Source organism: Neopsephotus bourkii, unplaced genomic scaffold (genome assembly GCF_033783945.1).
Source record: "Neopsephotus bourkii isolate Nb327-2 ecotype Australia unplaced genomic scaffold, CSIRO-AGI_Nbou_v1 NB_1825, whole genome shotgun sequence".
Taxonomy (NCBI): Eukaryota; Metazoa; Chordata; class Aves; order Psittaciformes; family Psittacidae; genus Neopsephotus; species Neopsephotus bourkii.
In genome coordinates, this window is record NW_026902298.1 from 7,154,352 (window position 1) to 7,173,057 (window position 18,706).

The 18,706-nt window shown below is 50.3% G+C and overlaps 1 protein-coding gene across 2 annotated transcripts in view; it reads left to right on the plus strand.

The window, feature by feature from the left end:
* Positions 1–429: 429 nt before the first annotated feature.
* The window catches only part of LOC133207015 (angiomotin-like protein 1), a 40,257-nt gene continuing 21,980 nt past the window's right edge, over positions 430–18,706 (plus strand). Inside the window, exon 1 of one of the 2 annotated variants that reach the window (XM_061343510.1) lies at positions 430–604. Coding sequence is in view for 1 of the 2 variants with exons in the window: in XM_061343509.1 (XP_061199493.1) it covers positions 10,839–10,872 (34 nt within the window). In the remaining variant the exon portion in view is untranslated. Of the gene's footprint in view, positions 605–10,802; positions 10,873–18,706 lie in introns of those variants that run through there. The other variant, XM_061343509.1, reaches the window with a different exon arrangement.

The window sequence follows — 18,706 nt, forward strand, 5'->3', positions numbered from 1 at the left end:
CCAAAATACTCTCCCACAAGGTTTTGGTGAGAGATGCCACCAGCTCAGGGGTTTCCAGAGCCCGTGGTCCATCCTGTCACAGGCACTGAGTTACAGCAATGTTATCAGGTGAATGCAGCCTGTTCAGCCTCTGAAAGACCCCAGCTGGAGCATTTCCCTGCTCCCACTGGTTAGACCTCCTCCAGCTGCTGTTGGAGTGGACTGTGGCGTGCTGAAGAGCTTCGCTGCAGGCAGGATGCTGCTGGCCATGCCCTGAGCACTGGGCGAGCCAGGAAAAGGGAGTGGAGAGCTGTGGCATAGCCAAAAAGTGCAGCACGGCCGAAGATCCCAGTATGGGCAGAGACAGTGCAGCAGAGCCCCTTCGCTGGTGCTGGAAAAGGCATAAGTCTCCATCCTGAGCTGATTCCAGGTTGTTTCCAATAACACACGTATGAAGGCTGTCAAGGGTGAACTGGAAGCGGGCTGAGAAGGGGCTTATCTGCGGTTTGATTTACACTGTTGTCACCCCAGCTCTCCACATCTCCTCTGCAGCTGATCTTTCTTCTTCCCTCAGACAATGAGCTCTCCGAAGGCGCCCCAGCCCTCTTTGCTCTGGATGAGCTGGGTAAGTCCATGCACGACACGTTTTCCTCTTCCTTTCTGACGATGTAGAGTAACTAGGACATGGCTTGAAACACAGGGCAGCCGCTGAATGCTTTCAGCTGCATAGATTTGTCACCACTGGTGCCTTCTTTCTGTGTTGCTTTTGAATGCCATCCGTCAGAGGGATGGGGCAGCTCAATGCTAGGTGTGTTTAGTGCCTCTCTGTTAAATTGATGTAGGTTTTCTTTCCTTTTGGAGGGAAGCTGTCACCTTTCTGGTGCAAAGCGCTCTCAGATAATGATGCTGGGGGAGGGTTAGGCTTAGCCCATGGCTGGCACTGGAGCTTCTGTGACTTACTGGTGTGTTGCAAGATGATGAGGGTTTTTTAACCCATGGAAGGCAGAAGTAGAGGTGTGTAAAGCAAGAGTGAAGACACCCAGGGAGAAAACAACCTCAAATGGGCATGGGAAGCTGAAGGCTTCAGAGGCTGAATCCATGGGAAAACCTTATCTGGTGGCGATCTTCCCTTAATCCCAGGACCAAGGTCTAAAACAGTGTTTGTCTCAGGATGAGTTAGAGGTGCTCAAGGTAAGGAGGGAGTGAGGATGAGCTGCATGGTAGGAAGCCTCTGCAGGAGGTCTTCTGGCCACCTAGACCTGGAGATGTGATGTGCAGGGAAGGGGGAAATCGAGCCCCCAGCCTCTCCTGGGATAATGGGTGAAGGCTGGAGAAGGAGCATGCTGGAAAGTGTGGTAATATTAGATGTGTTGAGAGTGATACAGGGATCAGGTCTGTGCACCCTGCCTTGCTCTTGACAGCATGGTGGGGCTGCCCCAGCACACTGATGCCCATCATCTTACATGACCAAACAGCAGCCCTTCTTCCCAAGGAAAAGGAGCTCTTCACTTTCAGGGCAATGAGTTCTCCATCCTTGGACATACTCAAAATCCATTTGGACATGGTTCTGGGCAGCCACCTCTGGGTGGCCCTCCTGTAGCAAGGGGGTTGGAGCAGATGGCCTCCAGAGGTCCCTGCCAACCTCAACCAGCCTGTGATTCTCCGATGAGGGCTTGTCCCCAGTAAGGATTGCCTGTGTGCTCACCACGTAGGGCCCTGTTGGAAGCTTGGGGTAAGAGGAGAAAGCTGCAGGAGCCCAGCATGGTGATTTCTACCATGTGCAACTCTCTCTGCTGTAAACCTCTGCTGCTAAGAGCCAGGTTCTTGAAGACATTCCTATAAACACAATGATGCTTATAAACTGTACGATGCCTCGCTGGTGCTGAAGGGGTGGCAGGGAGGGCAGCTGTCCTCACTGGCAGTGTCTTACACTTGATTGCATTTTAAAGGAATCCTTGTGAGCTCTCTCCACTTGGTGTCAGGATAGAGACTGCTCTGACACGCGTCCACCCGGAGGAGTGTCTAACAGGGAGTGGGAATAAAGCCAAAAGCCTTCCCTTGGCTGCCTCATTCATTACCCAGTTGCAGTTAAAACAAGTCAAGTGACTTTAAAGCACATTTTCTGTGACACGGTTTCCACCAGCTCCCTTTCTTCTTGATCTTCATCATCTTACCCCTTGAAGGGTGCCTTCCCTCAGAGACACGTGCTCATTTCTCATAACTTTGGCACACCCCCCCGCACAAGTCTCAGCACATGTATTCAGTGACAAAGAACAAGCTCCCTCTCCCAAACAACAAGATGTGTTTGGGTTTAGTTGAGCAGCAAATGCATTCACAGGTGGACAGATGGCTTAGATGGGCAAAATAAGGCTCTTGGTGACCCCTGGTCATGGGGCTGGACCCTGGAGGCAGGAATCAGGGCTGAAACGTGGGACAACCGGCTTGCTGGCATCCTTTTCATCTTAATGGGGAAATAATCTGTGCCATCCAGTGTGATCCGTTGCCTCCTGCGGTGGTGGTTGGCATCTGCCAGGGCTTATGCACAGCCCCACTCCCACTCAAGGGGAAGCAGGAGCAACTCGAACACCGCTTCCATCTGCACAGCAGTATTAGACATCCCTCAGTCTGGAACAGTTATTTGAATCAGTGCTTGTATCACCTTACATTTCCACTCTGCTTTCCAAGATGTGATTGCTCCATCCAAGGTAGACACAGGATGTGAGATAGCAGAACAAGCAATGGAAAACCAGTCTCTCCCCTTGCCTCCCTCCTGGCTGGTGGGTTTTCAGCTGGATCAGTCTCCTAACCTGAGTCATGTGCAGCTGTGTGGTTTGTGGTGCCAGGCAGTGAGGGGGTAGGAGCAAGCACGTGTTGGAAGGGGGAGAGGACAAGACAATCCCAGTAACATCTTGGGTTTATGCTGTGTTGCAGTGATTGTGTAACCAGTGTCTCAGAATACCGGGCCAAAACCACACAGCCCTGGTCAAACCAGCTACCTGAACAGCAGGAGTTATTAGTAAAGGAGCTGGGAATAAAGCAACATTATAATAACAACATCCCGAGACAAAACATCAATACCATAACAAAACATCACCATCATCTAAGCCGCAGAAAGGCAGGTCTGAGCGGAACTCCAAGAGTTTAATACACCTCCTTCCTGCCTCAAGGCAGGGCTTGTACCTGCTTTCACCCATCACCCCAAGTGGAGGACCAGCCTGTTCCAGCAGCTTTCCCAGGCTTCACTGCACTGGAAGGGTTTTCTCAGTGTCTAATTAAGTTCCTGCAATTTAAGCCAATTGCACATGGCTCAAATGGAGCTTGGTCCACACACATGGCTCAAATGGAGCTTGGTCCACACACATGGCTTCCACGGCTCAAACAGGAGTTTCATGTCCAATGTGGGGACTCTGGGAGGAGGATCCCACTGGAGAATCACATCCATTTTTTCTTGCTCATCAAGTCTTCCTTGACCTCTAGTCCTGTGTCCAGCTTTCTGCCAGCAGCTTGTCCCAGCCTGCTGGCTACTGCAAACAGAAGAAGCTGTGCTTGGATTTTGAGTCATTCGTGGAAATGCTGATCAGGACCAGATTTACAACAGGCTGTTTCGCATTGCTTCATGCCATGAGTAACTAACCTCCAAGAAACATTCTGATCTTCATGCACCCATCTTCCAAAAGAGTGTCCCTCTCTTGCTTATAGTGATACCATATGACCCAGCTATCACAAGTCTTACTTGTATGCCAACGTATATGGCATCTGCACACCCCCCTCATCTATAAGGCTTATTACAGAAGAACAGCTGAGTCTGACCAGCTCTGTTCTTACTGAGTCTGCACTGGTTATTACTCATATCCTCCTCTTCTACATGTTTGTAAAGCCTTTCGTTGCTTCAGTGTTTCCAAGGATGGAATTAACAATGGCTGGGAAATCACCTCCTGACTCTTCTTTCTGTCCTTGTTGTAAAGATTGGTGCTCTGCTTGCCATGGCCAGCCTTTGGAAACCTCTCTGTGGACTGCTGCTGTGTAAGTCAGCACATGGCTCACAGGTTTCTGAGAGTCCCTCGAGAAGTACAGGGCAAGGGAGGCAAAGGTGACCGAGGGACAGAGCAGATGCAGTAAACTACAAATGAAGGATGTGGAAAAGAGATGCTTGAAGGAGGATACAGTAAAAGTGCAAGAAGGGTGAATGGCATAGGAGTAAATAAGTGCAAGAGAGACATGGACATGCTAGAGATACTCCAGTCAAAGGCCACAAGGATGATAAAGGGACTGGAGAATCAATCCTGTGAGAAAAGGCTGAGAGAGACTGGCTTAATCAGTGTGGAGAAAAGAAGGCTCTGGGGGATCTCCATCAATAAATACCTGAAGGGAGGGTGAAAAGGGTTTGGATTCAGGCTCTTTTCAGTGGTGACCAGTGATAGGACCAGAGGTACAACCTGAAACACAGGGGGCTCCCTCTGAGCATCAGAAAGCACTTTTTCACTGTGGGGGTTACCAAGCACTGGCACATTCTGCCTTGGGAGGTGGTAAAGTCTCTGTCCTTGGAGTTGCTCAAAAGCCATCTGGACATGGTCCTGGGCAACTGTCTCGAGGTGGTTGGATGAGGTGGCTCCAGAGGCCACTTCTGACCTCAACCAGTCTGAGATTCTGTGAAGTAAGGAAAGGCTTAATACATCCCAAAGGCTGTGTCTTCACACAGTGCTGTTACACCGTACAACTCGCTACCACAAAACGTCCAGCATGCCAAAAGTGTGAATGGGCTGAAAAAGTGATTAGAAAACATCATGGAAGAAACGTCTCTCAGACCTGGTGATGCAGCTACAACCTCTGGCTCAGGAAGGGAAATGGGATCACCTGTCAGAGGAAACAGCATTTGTAGTGCTGCTTGGATTTTCTCTGCAGACATGTTCCAAAGGCTGTGTCAGAGGACACCAGGAGCTCTTAAACTTCTGTATGGGCCAGCATGGTCCTTCTTGTCTTTCCTTAGGTCCACAGTGGCTAGAAGAGAGAAACCCAAGCCAAACCCACACCTCCTCTTCCTTTACTTTCTTCATCTGTGTTTCCTCTCCCACAGCTCCAGCTGTGGGATTTCAGCAGATATGAATCAGATGGTGCCGGTTGTGTTCCTTTTGTTCTGTAAATGATTAAAACAGAACATTTCACACTTGCTTTGTGGCCCAGCAGAGGAATGCTGCATTGTCTCCTTGGCAAGGCCGGAGGTGGAATTCTGGCCACGGAGAAAGTGAGGTCAGGGAGAGAGAAACTCTTCCAACAGGGGAACATGTGCAGACTGCTTCTCTGTCTCTCCTGTACTTGGCATGTCTTCTCCCTGTCTTCCATTCCCTCATCCCGCCCCTCTTTTCCACCTCCTTCCCTCCCCACTGGCAATTCTTCTCCTTGCTGCTTTTAGATGATTTAGCTGAATATCAGGGAAAAAAAAAAGAAAGAAGATGGATTGAAAAAAGCAAGGTGAAGCTCCCAGCACAGAAAGTCTTGGAAAGAGTAATGGGAATGTGGTGAAATGGAAAAATTAGATGGAAGTGGGGGGGTAGGAAACCCACCCTGCCAAAATCAAGATGAAAATGCTTGTGTAGGAGCTGCAGTCTCTCAATGGAAACCCCTAGGACCTGTGCCTCACATTTCCTGACAGCTGAGCAGAGGAGGGATTAGCTGCCTGCGCTATTTATACGTGCACCGGGGGTATGGTCGGGAGGAGGCGTGCAGGAAACGCGGCTTTTGTGATACCGAGGGCCTGGGGAATAAATACGCCCAGGAATGAAATCCCATTGGATAAATGAAAAGGGAAGGAAAGAAAAAGCCCTGGTCCCTGCCCTGTTTGTTCCCACTGCTTCGTAGCAATCCAGCTGTTTCTTTCTCTTCGCTGTCCTGACCTCATCCCGTACTGGAGCGCATCCAAGGGAGCGAGTGCTCTCCTTGGCCATCTTCTGCCAGAAACCAAACAGGTCAAGTTATTAGAGAAAAATGAAAGCTCTTTGGCAGCACTGCAAAAGCAGATGTGCAGGGAGAGTTTTCCTGCTGCCCCCAGATACAGCACTGCCTGCTAAGTGTGTACCAGGGGAGACCCGATAAATATGCACAGTTGTCATTGCAGAAACCTTAGCAAAGGCTATCAATTTAGCAGGATGGGTGTCTTTGGGGCTCCCTGAACCACTGAGCTCACTGGTTGCCTGGTGGCAAGATTACTTAGAAACCTTCTGCAGATGTGGTTTGGAAAGCTCTGTCTCAGGGCTCCAAGAGGTTTTGCCTCTGCTCAGAAGTTAGAGATGCTTCTGGGATGCTGAGGATGGGTAGAAGGGCCTCTGTGGTGCAGGTAAAGCCTGTGGCTATCAAGAAGTAAGACTGTCTCCACATAAGATAACAGTAAGGGCATAGAATCATGGAATCATAGAACGGTTTGGGTTGGAAAGGACCTTAAGAACGTAAAGTTCCAACCCCCTGCCATGGGCAGGGACACCTTCCACTAGAGCAGGTTGCTCCAAGCCCCATCCAGCCTGTCCTTGAACTCTGCCAGGGATGGAGCATTTACCACTTCTTTAGGCAACTTGTGCCAGTGCCTCACCACCCTCACAGTAAAGAACTTCTTCCTTATATCTAACCTGAACTTCCCCTGTTCGAGTCTCAACCCATCACCCCTTGTTCTATCACTACAGTCCCTGGTGAAGAGTCCCTCTCCAGCTTCTATGTCAAAGGCTTTGTGGCTTTGATTTATTCAAGTTACCTGGGTGAGGCTTTTTACACTGTATATTCTGATTCTTGATTCAGTTTCTTGCTGTGGTCTCAACACCCTATGGTGTTTTCGTGTGCAATCCCCCGTGGTGCTGTTAAAGGGCCTGAAACTCCCCAGATGCCCATCGGCCATTGTTCAAAGCAGCAGCACCAGCAAGAAGTGAAACTGCATGCATGCATTTGGGATTGCTGCAGAGTAAGGCAGAGTGGGACAATGAGTTGCTCGCTTGCAGTACTGGGAATCTGTGGGATTACACACACGGGTGCACATGCAAAGAGTGTCAATACCTGGGTATTGCTTGTGGTTTGGGATGGCTATGTCCTTTCTGCAGGGCCTCGGTGGTCCAACTCTGGGTTTGGTGGTAGGAACCACTCAGAGCTCCCCAGGGGTTTGGGATAGTGTAGGAATGCCGAGTGATCCAAGGGTTTTCTAATGGCTGAGCCCAGGGGGTACCAGGAAATGCTTCTCCCTTCCCATGTAGCTCGCTGAAATGCTTGGAAAATCCATGAGAGGTTTTATTTTCAGGGTGTAACAGTGTGCTCCCAGGCTGTGAATGGTGTGTGTGTCTCCTGGGTCTCCCTAGTGACCGGGGAGAAGCACAAGACAGGCAGTGAAGGGAGATGGCACTGTCAGCTCTGCTCTGACACCCTGACAGCACTGGGCTCTAGCTGAGCAGGGTTAGAAGCAGAAGGGGTGGAAGGATGGACTTATTTCCTTCCTCAAGTTCACTGTAGAAAAAACATTAATTAATTAATCAATGAATTAATATAAAAATACAAAAGATATAGGAGAATATAAACATAAGTATATAAAAAATAAAAATATAAAACCAGTGGAGCTATTCCTAATTGGGGGAACATTTTATTTTGCAATATAAATCAATAAATAACTCAATAAATGCATATGAAAATGTATAAAAATAGTGGAGCTGCAAAGGGGATAAGCTTGAGCAGCAGTTGTCTTGCCCTCCTGGGCAGACACAGCTCCCCAGTGGTTATCGGATGTATCGGACTGCAGAGGGATCGGAGAACTCCTTCCCCAAGCTTCCATCCTTCACGGCCATTTCATTTCTCAAGCCAAAATGGAGTTGAACAGGAAAAAGATTTTGGAAGCTTTGTGGAAACATGGAACAGAAAATGAATAATGGGGGGGAAAGAGAAATCACACTTGGACTGCAGCAGAAAAAAGGGCTTTTTTCCTTGCATATGTGACAGGATGGTTCATGAGGCTATTTCAATGCTACTGAAAGACAAGACAGCAGATAATCCTTTTTCTTGATGTATTTATTCCACTAGCACTGAAAGCATCACTGATCATCACACAGCAATAGGTAAAAGGAAAGCATAGACCATGGGACCAGAATGAGAAGTAAAATGAAGTCTCAGACAGGCTGGATCTGCTTGGCCGAGGGCAGTACAGCCACATTGCACCCAGTTGCCTGTGACACGGACTGTGCAGCAGAGTAACCGGAATAATGCATCCCATTTTGCCCAACCAGTTGGTAAAGTTGGAGCATGAGAAAAAGTAGAGCTTGAATTGCCATTAGGAACCAGGCTCGGCGAGCAGTGTCTTCATCCAGCTCCATCCACCGCTGTGAACAGGCATTAACAAGCCAAGGGAGCAATTACACCTTCATTTACAGCTGAGTAGGTCTATGGTTCTCCTGTGTCCATAAGCAAAGCCAACGTTTATCACTGAGGGAGATAAGAGAGAGCAGGTACACAACCTGAAAAACCAAAGGCCAGTTCCTCCAGCAGACCAAGGTGTCTGTCTGTCTATCTATCTATCTATCTATTTATCTATCTATCTATCTATCTATGTCCAAGGTGTCCCGTGACTTTGCAGAGGATTTAGGTGTTCAAAAACCTTGGGCTTAACTTGCTCCAAGATACTCAGGGCACCTGCAGGAGACAAGAGAATTGAACATCCCTCTCTTATCCAAGTCTAGTACTCTAAGCTCTAGGCTGTTATATTCCCCCTGAGGATGTCAGGGATGTGACTGGCTCCCCTTGCCTCCCTTTAAAGCAGTGTATTTGCAGTTCTCTGCTCTCCTGCTTGAGCCTGTATTAGGTGACAGCAGGGAGAGAGCTGGTAGCTGCTTCGGTTTCAAAGCTTCAGAGATACCCAGAGGGACAGTACCTAGAGGACACCTTGTTTTCCACATCAACATGGAGGGAAGAGCATCCTTAAGGATGCTCAGCTCACATGGAAACAGAATCATAGAATCAACTAGGTTGGAAAAGGCCTATAAAATCATCAAGTCCAACTGCTACCCCACGACCCAACTCTACCACTGCACCATGTCATTAAGGGCCTCATCAACACAGGTTTTGAACACTTCCAGGGACTGTGATTCCAGCACTTCCCTGGGCAGCCTGTTCCAGTGCTTGACAATCCTTTTAGTGAAGATATTTCTCCCAATACCCAATCTAAACCTCCTCTGGTGCAGCTTGAGGCCTTTTCCTCGTAGCTCCATCCTCCTTCTAGGTAACTGGAGGGTTCTGGTGTAACTGCTGCCATGGGAGGTGTGCAGATATGGGAACTGAGGAATCTCATTTCACCACTATTTTTCCCTCCTTTGCTCATGTCCTGTATCCTATTGTTTCCCTGTATCTTGCACCTAAACAAAACCCAAACTCCAAGCAAAGCTGAGTTTTGCAATTCAAAACCACAATGCTTCAGACTGTTGTGATCTGCAGCACGCTCCCACTGCCTGAAGCTACTGGGTGTCAGCTCCAGTCTCGCTGTGTCCCTTTACAGGGCTGCGGTGGCACTGAGATGGCATTGGGTGGGTTCCTCTTCAGGCCTTTGCTGCATCTCTAGCTGCTTTGGCACAGTATTTAGGGGGCTGAAGCCACCAAAGTCCCTTTGGGAGCTGAAAAGCTTGTCCATGTGTTAAGAGCTGGGAGAAATGAGCACAAATTGAATGGACAATCCTGGCACCACTGGCAGCTTGCTGAACTGAATCCCCCAATGAGATGGGGAAACCCAGGCAACATCCTGGCAGTGCCAGCCATCGGGAATGAGGTCTGCCCTGTGGGGCAATGCTGGGAAGAGGGTGCAGAGCAGCTGCCCAACCCAGTCGGTGCCCACATGGCAGCAAGGGTGTGAATGGAATGCAGTGCAAACACCCAAGGAGCCCTCCCACCATGTCCCCTGGCTGGACCCTTGGCAGCAGGGCTGAAGCGGGCTGGGGAGGCAAAGCAGTGGCTCACTCCAGCCCTGATGAAAACACATCCCATGGAGCTGGTGTGCTGAGCTGCAATGAAACCCCAAGCTGACAAATGTCCTGTGTTCCTGTTACCGCAGCACTCACGTTGGGCATCAGTTGAAAATCCCTTGATGTCAATGGGTATGTGCATGCACTGCTCATGTGAAAATGTGATTATGAATGTGGACCTGTGTTTAGGAATGGGGGAGCCCCATTGTTCCCCAAAGAGCCACCAGCTCCCCCAGGCGCAGGGGAAGGTGCTGCAGCCCTGGAGAAGGGGGAGATGCCTGCAGTTGGTGCATGGGCTTGGTCTGTCAACTGTGTGAGGTGTGGGGTGTGATTCAGGAAGCCTGTGTTGGTACCTAGGATGAGACTTAGGTCCCAAGCATCCCCAAGCATGAGGTGGGGAAGCTGTGATGCCACACAGGCTCACCGTGGGAGCATCCCACTGTCTTTGGTGGCTCTGTTTGGGCCTGAGAATCATAGAGTCAACTAGGTTGGAAAAGACCTTTAAGATCATCAAGTCCAACCCATACCTCAAGTCCGCCACTGAACCATGTCACTCAGGGACTCATCTACCGGGTTTTTTAACACTTCCATTGGTAGTGGTTATTTAATCACTTCCCTGGGCAGCCTGTGCCTCGCCATCCTCTCGGTGAAGCTCTATCAGAGCTCGAGGCCCATCCTGGGGTGCTCGGGGTCCCCCCGGGCTTTCCAGCCCCACAGCCTCAACGTGGGGTGAGTCACCCTGGGCTTTGTCCTGTCGGCGCTAGGACCGGCGCGGCCTCCAACGCCTCTTGGCTCCGCCCCTAGCCACACCCCCGATCCGCCTCCTGCGATTGGCCCCTCCCTGGGCCCTGGCCCCGCCCCGCCCGCGGCGGCCGGCGGGTATCGGGGCGGATGGCCGCGGTGCTGCCGGGGCGCGGAGCCGGAGGTAAGGGCGATGGGTCTGTGCACACATGTGTACATGTGTACATGTGTACGCGTGTACGCGTGTACGCACACATGTGCCTGTGTGCACCCGTGTGGGTGCCTGCGTCTTTGTCCACGTGTGTGCCGGTGTGGACGGGAGTGCCGCTGGAGCTGTCCCTTCTCATACTCGGCTGTGAGTGGAGCGGGCGCGGCGCGGGTTGGTCCGGGTCGGGTCGGGCTCGCTGCTCCCCGGGGTCCCACCGCTCCTCCCCGGGGAGGATGCGAGGAGGCCTGGGCAGGCTCCCGGACTCGCTGCCTCCGGGGGAAACCCCACCCGGTGCGGGAGCGGGGCTGTCCCTGTTCCCCCGCCCGGTGCTCCGTTAGGGCCGGGCAGCCCGCCCCGGCGCATCCCGCCCGGCCGCTCCGTGTTTCTCGGCACCCTGGAGCCTCCCGAGTACCTGAGAGTGTTTCCCCGCCTGGGGTGGGTACCGGAGCCGCTACGGGTGGTGGTGGTGGGGGGGGGCGGTCGCCGTTCGTTTCAAGGCGCTGAGCGTCGGGGGCAGCCGCCGCCTGTCCCGGGGGAGAGCGGAGCCACTGGCCGGGAGCGGAACGTTCCCGGCTGGACGCGCGGCTGGCGGTTGTGTTTCCGCAGCGGCGATCGCAGCGTCCCAGGGGGTCCCCCGTTGTCCCCCCGCGGGTGACGGCGGCAGCCAGCCCGCCCCAGGCAGCCAGCCACCGGGAACGGGACCTGGATCGGGACCGGGGTGGGGGCAGAGCCAGCGGGAGGGGCCGCCCGCGGCGGGGAGCGTTTTCTCACGTTGTTGTTGTTGTTGTTGTAGGGGGATGGTGAGAGAGAACTGTTGTATTTAACCTCCCTGCCCCTGCAGGGAGAACAAAGATAAACTCCTGCTTAAGGGCGAAAAACAGCCTTGAAAGAGGAGAAAAACCCCACGTGAGTCTGCCCCGAATCCTCCTGCCAGCTCCTGTGATTGAGTTAAGCCCAGGAACGTCGCTGCTTGGGCTTGTTCCTCTTTCGGTGGAAAAAGGGGTTATTTCCCTCTTTCCTGGTGCTGTTGAATGTCCCGGCAGCGCTGAGCAGCTGTGGGCAGACCGGGATCCTGGCTGAGGCTCCTGCGGGGCCCTTCTCGGGCATCCACTGCGCTGGGGTTTTGTGGTGTAGATGGAAACAAGCCTGAAAAGCGTTCTGAGAGAGGGCTGGCCGTGGAGACGAGGATTCCCCCCCATTGCCCCTGTGCACAGCTAGCTGGCAGCACCAGTCCTGCTCACAGGTGTGCACAGAGAGATGTATTCATGTATGTATTTTAGATCTATGTATGTTTTACTATATGTAGAGGTGTAACAAATATATGTAGATACACTGACATATTTTTATGCATTTACATATTATATATGACTATATTATATATAAAATATATTTTATATAACTATGAAATGCACATTATTTTATATATAACTACATACATTTTTTTATGCATGTGTGTATTAAAGATGTAGATTTTTTTTAGTGTATGTATACACGCATATATATACATTGCTAATGGCCAGAAAAGCTCTTAAAAGGGTTTTATAAATACCCAAGTATCAAGAAATACCTGAGAGAGAGGGCTGGAGACTTTGGGTGGATGAGAGCTCATAACAAAACCTGCGCTGGGGTTGCATGGAGGGGCTGCATCCTGCCCACGCTTCCTCATGCTCATCCTTCCTCATCCCCATCTGGAGTAGGGGTGCAAGGGGATGGATTCACAGGTCTGGTTTTAGGTTGTTACCTGAGGAGGGATGTGCCCACACCAGCGCTGGTGGGGCTGGACCCCCAGATTCCCCAGACTGGGGAGGGGATAGCGGGAGCTCCCCTGTTACCTGCATGTCCATTCTTCTCCTCCTCTTCTGCCCTGCTGTCCTTTGCTGTCCCTTGCTCTCTGACAGTGTTTGACAGGGGGAGCTTTGCTTTCCCTCTTCTTTGGGAAGCACTCAGGTTGAAAGAGGGCAGATTTGGCCTGTGCAAGCACGTGCTGCCCCACTGAAGCCCCCATGCCCGCAGGATCAGGGGTTGCTCTCTCTGATTTCCATTTCCACACACCTGTGACATTGTGGATAGGCATAGGATCAGCTCCTGGATCTGGGTCAGACTCTGCACACCATTATCCTGGATAGAGGGCCTGTGGATACAGCTCCAGTGCTTCTTGTAGGAGCTCCTCTGCAAGTAAGCACTGGCACCAAGCTAAAGACATTGCATTTCTCCAGTGAAGAGGCGCTGAGGAGGGTTTTTAGGGACCCCAGCAGCAGCCCCAGAGGGGTGTGTACAGGGCTGCTTGGGGGTCAGGCTCAGCTGGGCTCTTGGGATGTGCATGGAGGTTTCAGGACAAAGTGGAGATGTTGCTGCTGACCGTTGCAGCTTTGCTTTGGGAAACAAAAGCCTCATGTCCCCAGTGCCATTTGTGTTTTATACCGATACTGTAAAGGCCAGATCTGGAACCAGTTCTTCCCTGTGAGGGTGCTGAGGCGCTGGCACAGGGTGCCCAGAGAAGCTGGGGCTGCCCCATCCCTGGCAGTGTTCAAGGTCAGGCTGGATGGGGCTTGGAGCAACCTGCTCTAGTAGGAGGTGTCCCTGCCCGTGGCAGGGGGTTGGAACTGGATGAGCTTTAAGGTCCCTTCAATCCAAACCATTCTATGTTTCTATGAAATGTTATTTGGTGCTAAGGTGGGGAGTACGTGCCTTGTGCAGCCTCCTTGTCCTGGAAACCATTAGGAGGATGGCTGTGTGCTCAGTTTTTCACACAGAGACTATCTGCTAATGTAATAGTCCCCGTGGAAACTTTAGTGCTCGGGAATATTTTGTGGGTTTGGGAAAACTCCCAGGAGGATTTTTGGTTTCATACAGCAATTGCTTTTTGGCAGCTTTGGGATAGATGTAATCTGGTTCCCATTTGTGTCCTGAATTTGTAAGTGGAACAGCCTGCCTTCTAGAGCTCAGGGCAGAAGCAGAAATAGATGGCAATAGATAGAAAATAACAGTAATAACATCACCTCTGTAAAGAAAATTGTCAGGGCAGCTTTTCTGTGGAAATACTGCATTTAGGAACCGTGTTTGATCTTTTCTGGTTGTTTAAGTGACTTTTCGGTAGGTGGGATGCTGCTGTGGATTTAAATCTGGAGTAAATGTGGAGAAGCTGATGTAATCCCTCTAGATTTGGACCAGCACATGTGAGAACAGCGTTTTGCCTTGCAGTAAGGTGTATCCCGTGTGTGGCAGTGGGTTTTACAGCACTTGCTGGCTCTCCATGGCCCTGTCTGTGCCTTTCCCCATCCATGTCTGTACCTTACCTTGAAGTTGTAATGGGTCATTCAGTGCCTTTCGAGGTGTGGGTGACCTGTGGGGGTGCCACATCTCAGGAAAATAGCATGGGATTAAATAACTGAGCAATATTTGGGATTATCTGCTGTGACCAGATTGGGGAGCACAAGTATCCATGTGCTTCAGACAGCAGCAGCTCCAGGGGTCAAGGCTCAGGCTGGAAAATATTGACATTATTTTGTTAATTTAATTTAAGGAATAATTTAATTTAAGGAATAATTTAATGAATTGAAACGCTTTTAGTGAAATTCACTCTCAGTTTAAGACTTAAACCAACTAAAGTAATTAAAAAATGTAATGGTAATGTAAACGTTGGGTAAGGGTAAATGTGAAGGTCATGGCTTTAAGATTAAAGAGGGGAGATTTATATTAAATGTTAGGAACATGTTCTTCCCTCTGAGGGTGCTGAGGCGCTGGCACAGGGTGCCCAGAGAAGCTGTGGCTGCCCCATCCCTGGCAGTGCTCAAGGCCAGGTTGGATGAGGCTTGGAGCAACCTGCTCTAGTGGAAGGTGTCCCTGCCCATGGCAGGGGTTGGAAGTGGATGAGCTTTAAGGTCCCTTCCAACCCAACCTGTTCCATGATTCTTTGAGGAACTGTTATCCCTCTGCCCTCCCTCCTCAATGCATGTGTTGTGAGCAGGTATTTCTGTGGGGTCCCAGCCAGGCTGGGGGATGACACATGGGTCCCCTGTGGTGCCTGAAGGGCAGGAGGCACCAGTCCCCCTCCCAGGACCTGGTCTGGGCTCCTGCTTCCCACAGAGATGGGGAGACACCTCTTGGGGGGACTCCCTGCTGGGACGACCACCTGGGGTGGGCAGGGGATCCTGCCAGTGGCATGGCCTGTCCCATGGGATGTGTCCCCATGCTTGTGACATGCACTGCTTTTGAACCATTTTCATGGCGATGACTCCAATGGGCTGTTATGGGGATTTTCCTTGTTCTGAATCTGAGCTCAGCTGTCTGGGAGCAGGAGCTAAAGGCAATTATCTTGTTAGCTCTTCTGTATATAATACCTTTATTAAATTTCTGCATTTTTAAAGTGGCTGAATATAAACTGCATGTAATGATTTAATAACAGAAGGCTCATAATTGGAATATACATCCTGGTGGGAAGAAGGTTTAATTTCTTTTTCCTTTATACGTGACACTTGGGAATGATGCAAAGGCTCTGCTCAGTGTAGGGTTATCACGAGCAGTTCTTCACACGGATCAGATGAAGAATGATGCATCCTTAGCCTATGGTTTGTCACCTGTGTTAGAAATGGGAAGGCTCTAGATATCTGCAGGTCCATACGATAGAGCTCAATGCCTGCATTTTCAGTTAGAGAGCACTGTACAGTCTTTGTACTATTTTTGTTCTGTCCTTATCCCAGGCTCCTTTGTACGCTGCAAGTTTGTGGGAATGACTCAGGGTGAAAGCTATTTAACCTAAAGGACACCACTGGCAAAAGAAAATAGATGGATAAAGAGCGGTGTCAGTGGCTGCGAGTGGGAACCGAGGAGGACGTTTGTGTCCATCTGAGGAAGGGAATCCCAAAACCTCCCTCAAATGGGGTGAAAACCCCACATCCCCAGATGCTGTTCCGTTCAAGAAGGAAGTTTTATCATATGGTTGCTCAAAGTAATAAGGAACCAGACTGAATGATCCGCAGCCGTGGATCCTATTTCACTTCTGGTTAATTAATGGAAGGGCTTAAATATCCAAGTGACATGGATCATGCCAGTGCTTCTCTGTAACATAATCATTTTTAAAGGCACCAAGTACAGCAAAGTTAATCATAGCTTAAACCCCTGCTTTGCGAGTGTCTTGTCTCTGTGTTGTAGCTGCTTGATTTATGGGTTCCCTCTCCCCCAGTGGAAAAAAAAACCACCCTCCCCTAAGAATCTGCATGATGAGTTTTTATCTTGGAGCTCTTTATGGCTTGGAAATGGGAATTTATGGCATAGTGAAAATGCCTGCAGACTGTTCGCTGTGCTGACAAGCGGCGCGGCTGCACCAGTAACGTTGTCTGCTCGCTAGCTCCATGTCAGCCTTTGTATTTCAGTCTTCTACTGAGAGTTTCTTCCCTTACTTTGAGCTCTGAATAACACCCTTTCATCTCGGAGCAGCAGCGCTGACACGAGTCGTCACTGTGCCACTGGTGCTGTGATCAAAGGAGAAGTTTCAGTTATTGATTCAATTTGAATACATTTAGGCTGGCTGCATGTTGTATACTCAGTGCTATAGCTGCAGAGGTGAATTTATAGCTTACAATGGAGACAGGCTTTAAAGATGCACATATTTGTACAAAGCTGAGTGGAGCCGCATCAGGAATGTGCATCCCTTTTTTCATGGGGTTAACGCCCAGGTAACTGGATGGAAATACTCCTCCCGCATCCTACCTCTCCTCTGGGGGTGAGCCTGGGATGGGGAAAACCCCAGTGGATTATTCTAATGCTATAAAACCTGTAAGCATCCAAGATGAAAGAGCTGTGATGGGCACCATTTGCCCCCACATGCCTGCACTTGATTTCCATAGGAAGGCGGGAAGTGTGGGCATCCATGGGGGATCTCCCGGGCAGGCAGACTTGGCTCTGCTCTTCCCTGTATCCATCTGATCTCATGCCAGGCTTGGGAGCTGCTTTCAAGGCGCCTTTGCTTTGCGCTGCTCATAGCTTTTATGCTTGTTTGCTTTGTTGTTTGCTGAGGGGGAGCATATATGAAAATCAGTGCGTGAGGCTGAAGTTTCAAGGAAAGTGCTCATCCTTGTAGGCAGTTATGTTTGGATGTGTTAGCGTGATTCCTTGGGAGAGATGGGGTTTGGCTGCCTCCATCACCCTTCCTCATTAGTCTTGCTAGTGCTTTCTTGGACGAGGCACTCTTTGGAGAGTGAAATGACAGTACCCAGGATGGGAGATTCTGGGAGCTCTTCTCAAGCACCGGAATAGCACAGCACGGATACTGGAGGTAACAGTGGGATGAGGATTTCTTTCCACAGAGCGCTGAGCTGTGAAGGGGGGGCTCGGCTTGGTGAATCCGGCCAGGCAGAGGGGTGAGGCTTTTTTTGGCTCAGATGTGGTAGATCTTCAGCTTTCATGTGGGAAACAAGAGGTGCTGGTGGGTCACATCTGGTGTGCATTATGTGGGTTGGATTTCTGTCCTGCAAGGTGTTGCTCTGCTCCTGTGAAAATACCAGCGATGCTTGTTCAGTCCTCACAGGGCTCGGGAGCCCTGGCAGTGGATGCGAGGTTCCCAAGCAAAATGATGGGGTGTGAGCATGGGTCAGTCAGCCCACAAGTGACCTAGAAAACCTATGCATCGACTGGGGAGATGCTGATGGGGAACAGTCAACATCTGCCTGAGCCACTGCACCTCGTCAGAGCTGGGGCTGCGAAGGAAACCTACCACTGCTGGAGGTACCGAGAGCATCCTTGGTGATGCTGTTAGAAGTGCTGTCTCTGCTTTCTGTACCTAAACTAAGAAGCGGGATGCATGAGTTATCTTTTGTGAGCCAAATCAAATTCACATCTTCCTTCCAGCCTTGGGGGAGCAGCATGGCTGTGTGGCTGGGGTACAGCAATGCCTCCTGTCAAAACTGGGCTGATGCTTAGGAAAGAAAATACTGTTCACATGCTGGGATGCACAGGAGGGGTATCCAGCCTCGATGGAGGGTTCCTGTGACCCATGGGGGAGACTGATGGGTCACCATAGGGGACTCATGGCACAGCCATTGGGTAGCCCTTAGGACCCTGGAGCGCTTTGACTGTCCTTTTGTGATGTCTTTTAAATAATTAGGGAATCATAGAATAGTTAGGGTTGGAAAGGACCTTAAGATCCTTTCTTGTTGACCTGAGATTTGTTTGCAGTGGCAGGGCAGAGAGAATATTTTAAATGTGGAATAAGGTTTTTACACTCCTTTCTGGCTTGGCTGTGAGACAGGAGGACAGATGTGGGCTTGGAAACGACGTCATTTTTGTTCTGTCATTCTTGGACCTCCCTTACAAACTGCGGCAGGGTTTATAGGAAAGTATAAAGCTGTTTTACTTAATATTTGATTTCAGATGATTGCCTTGGATGGTGTTCGGAACCCTTGGTCTCTTTCAAACCACTCAGGAGGGTACAAATTGAAAGAGGATTTTTTGGAGGACAGCGTTGTGGTTTTGTTTGGGTTTTGGGTGGCAGAGAAGGAGCTGTATGTGCTGGCAGGACAGGCTGCGCCACGGAGTGGTACCCAGGCGGGCAGCAGAGTGTGATGCAGAAACTCATCACTCCAGCGCTTCCTCGAGGTGTTGCCTCTAAATAGCAGCAAACTGTCTTTGCACAACAGGCATTTTATGGTGTTTCACTGAAGTTTAGAGTGGTGCTATGGTTTGGCTGTCAGAAAACCATCTTTTCCAACTGTTCTGGTGAGGAGAAAATTTGCTTCTTGGGGATGCTGTTAATTGCTCTGAAAACATGTCTTTCCTGTAATGTCACAGCAATAGGCTTCCTATGAGGATTTGC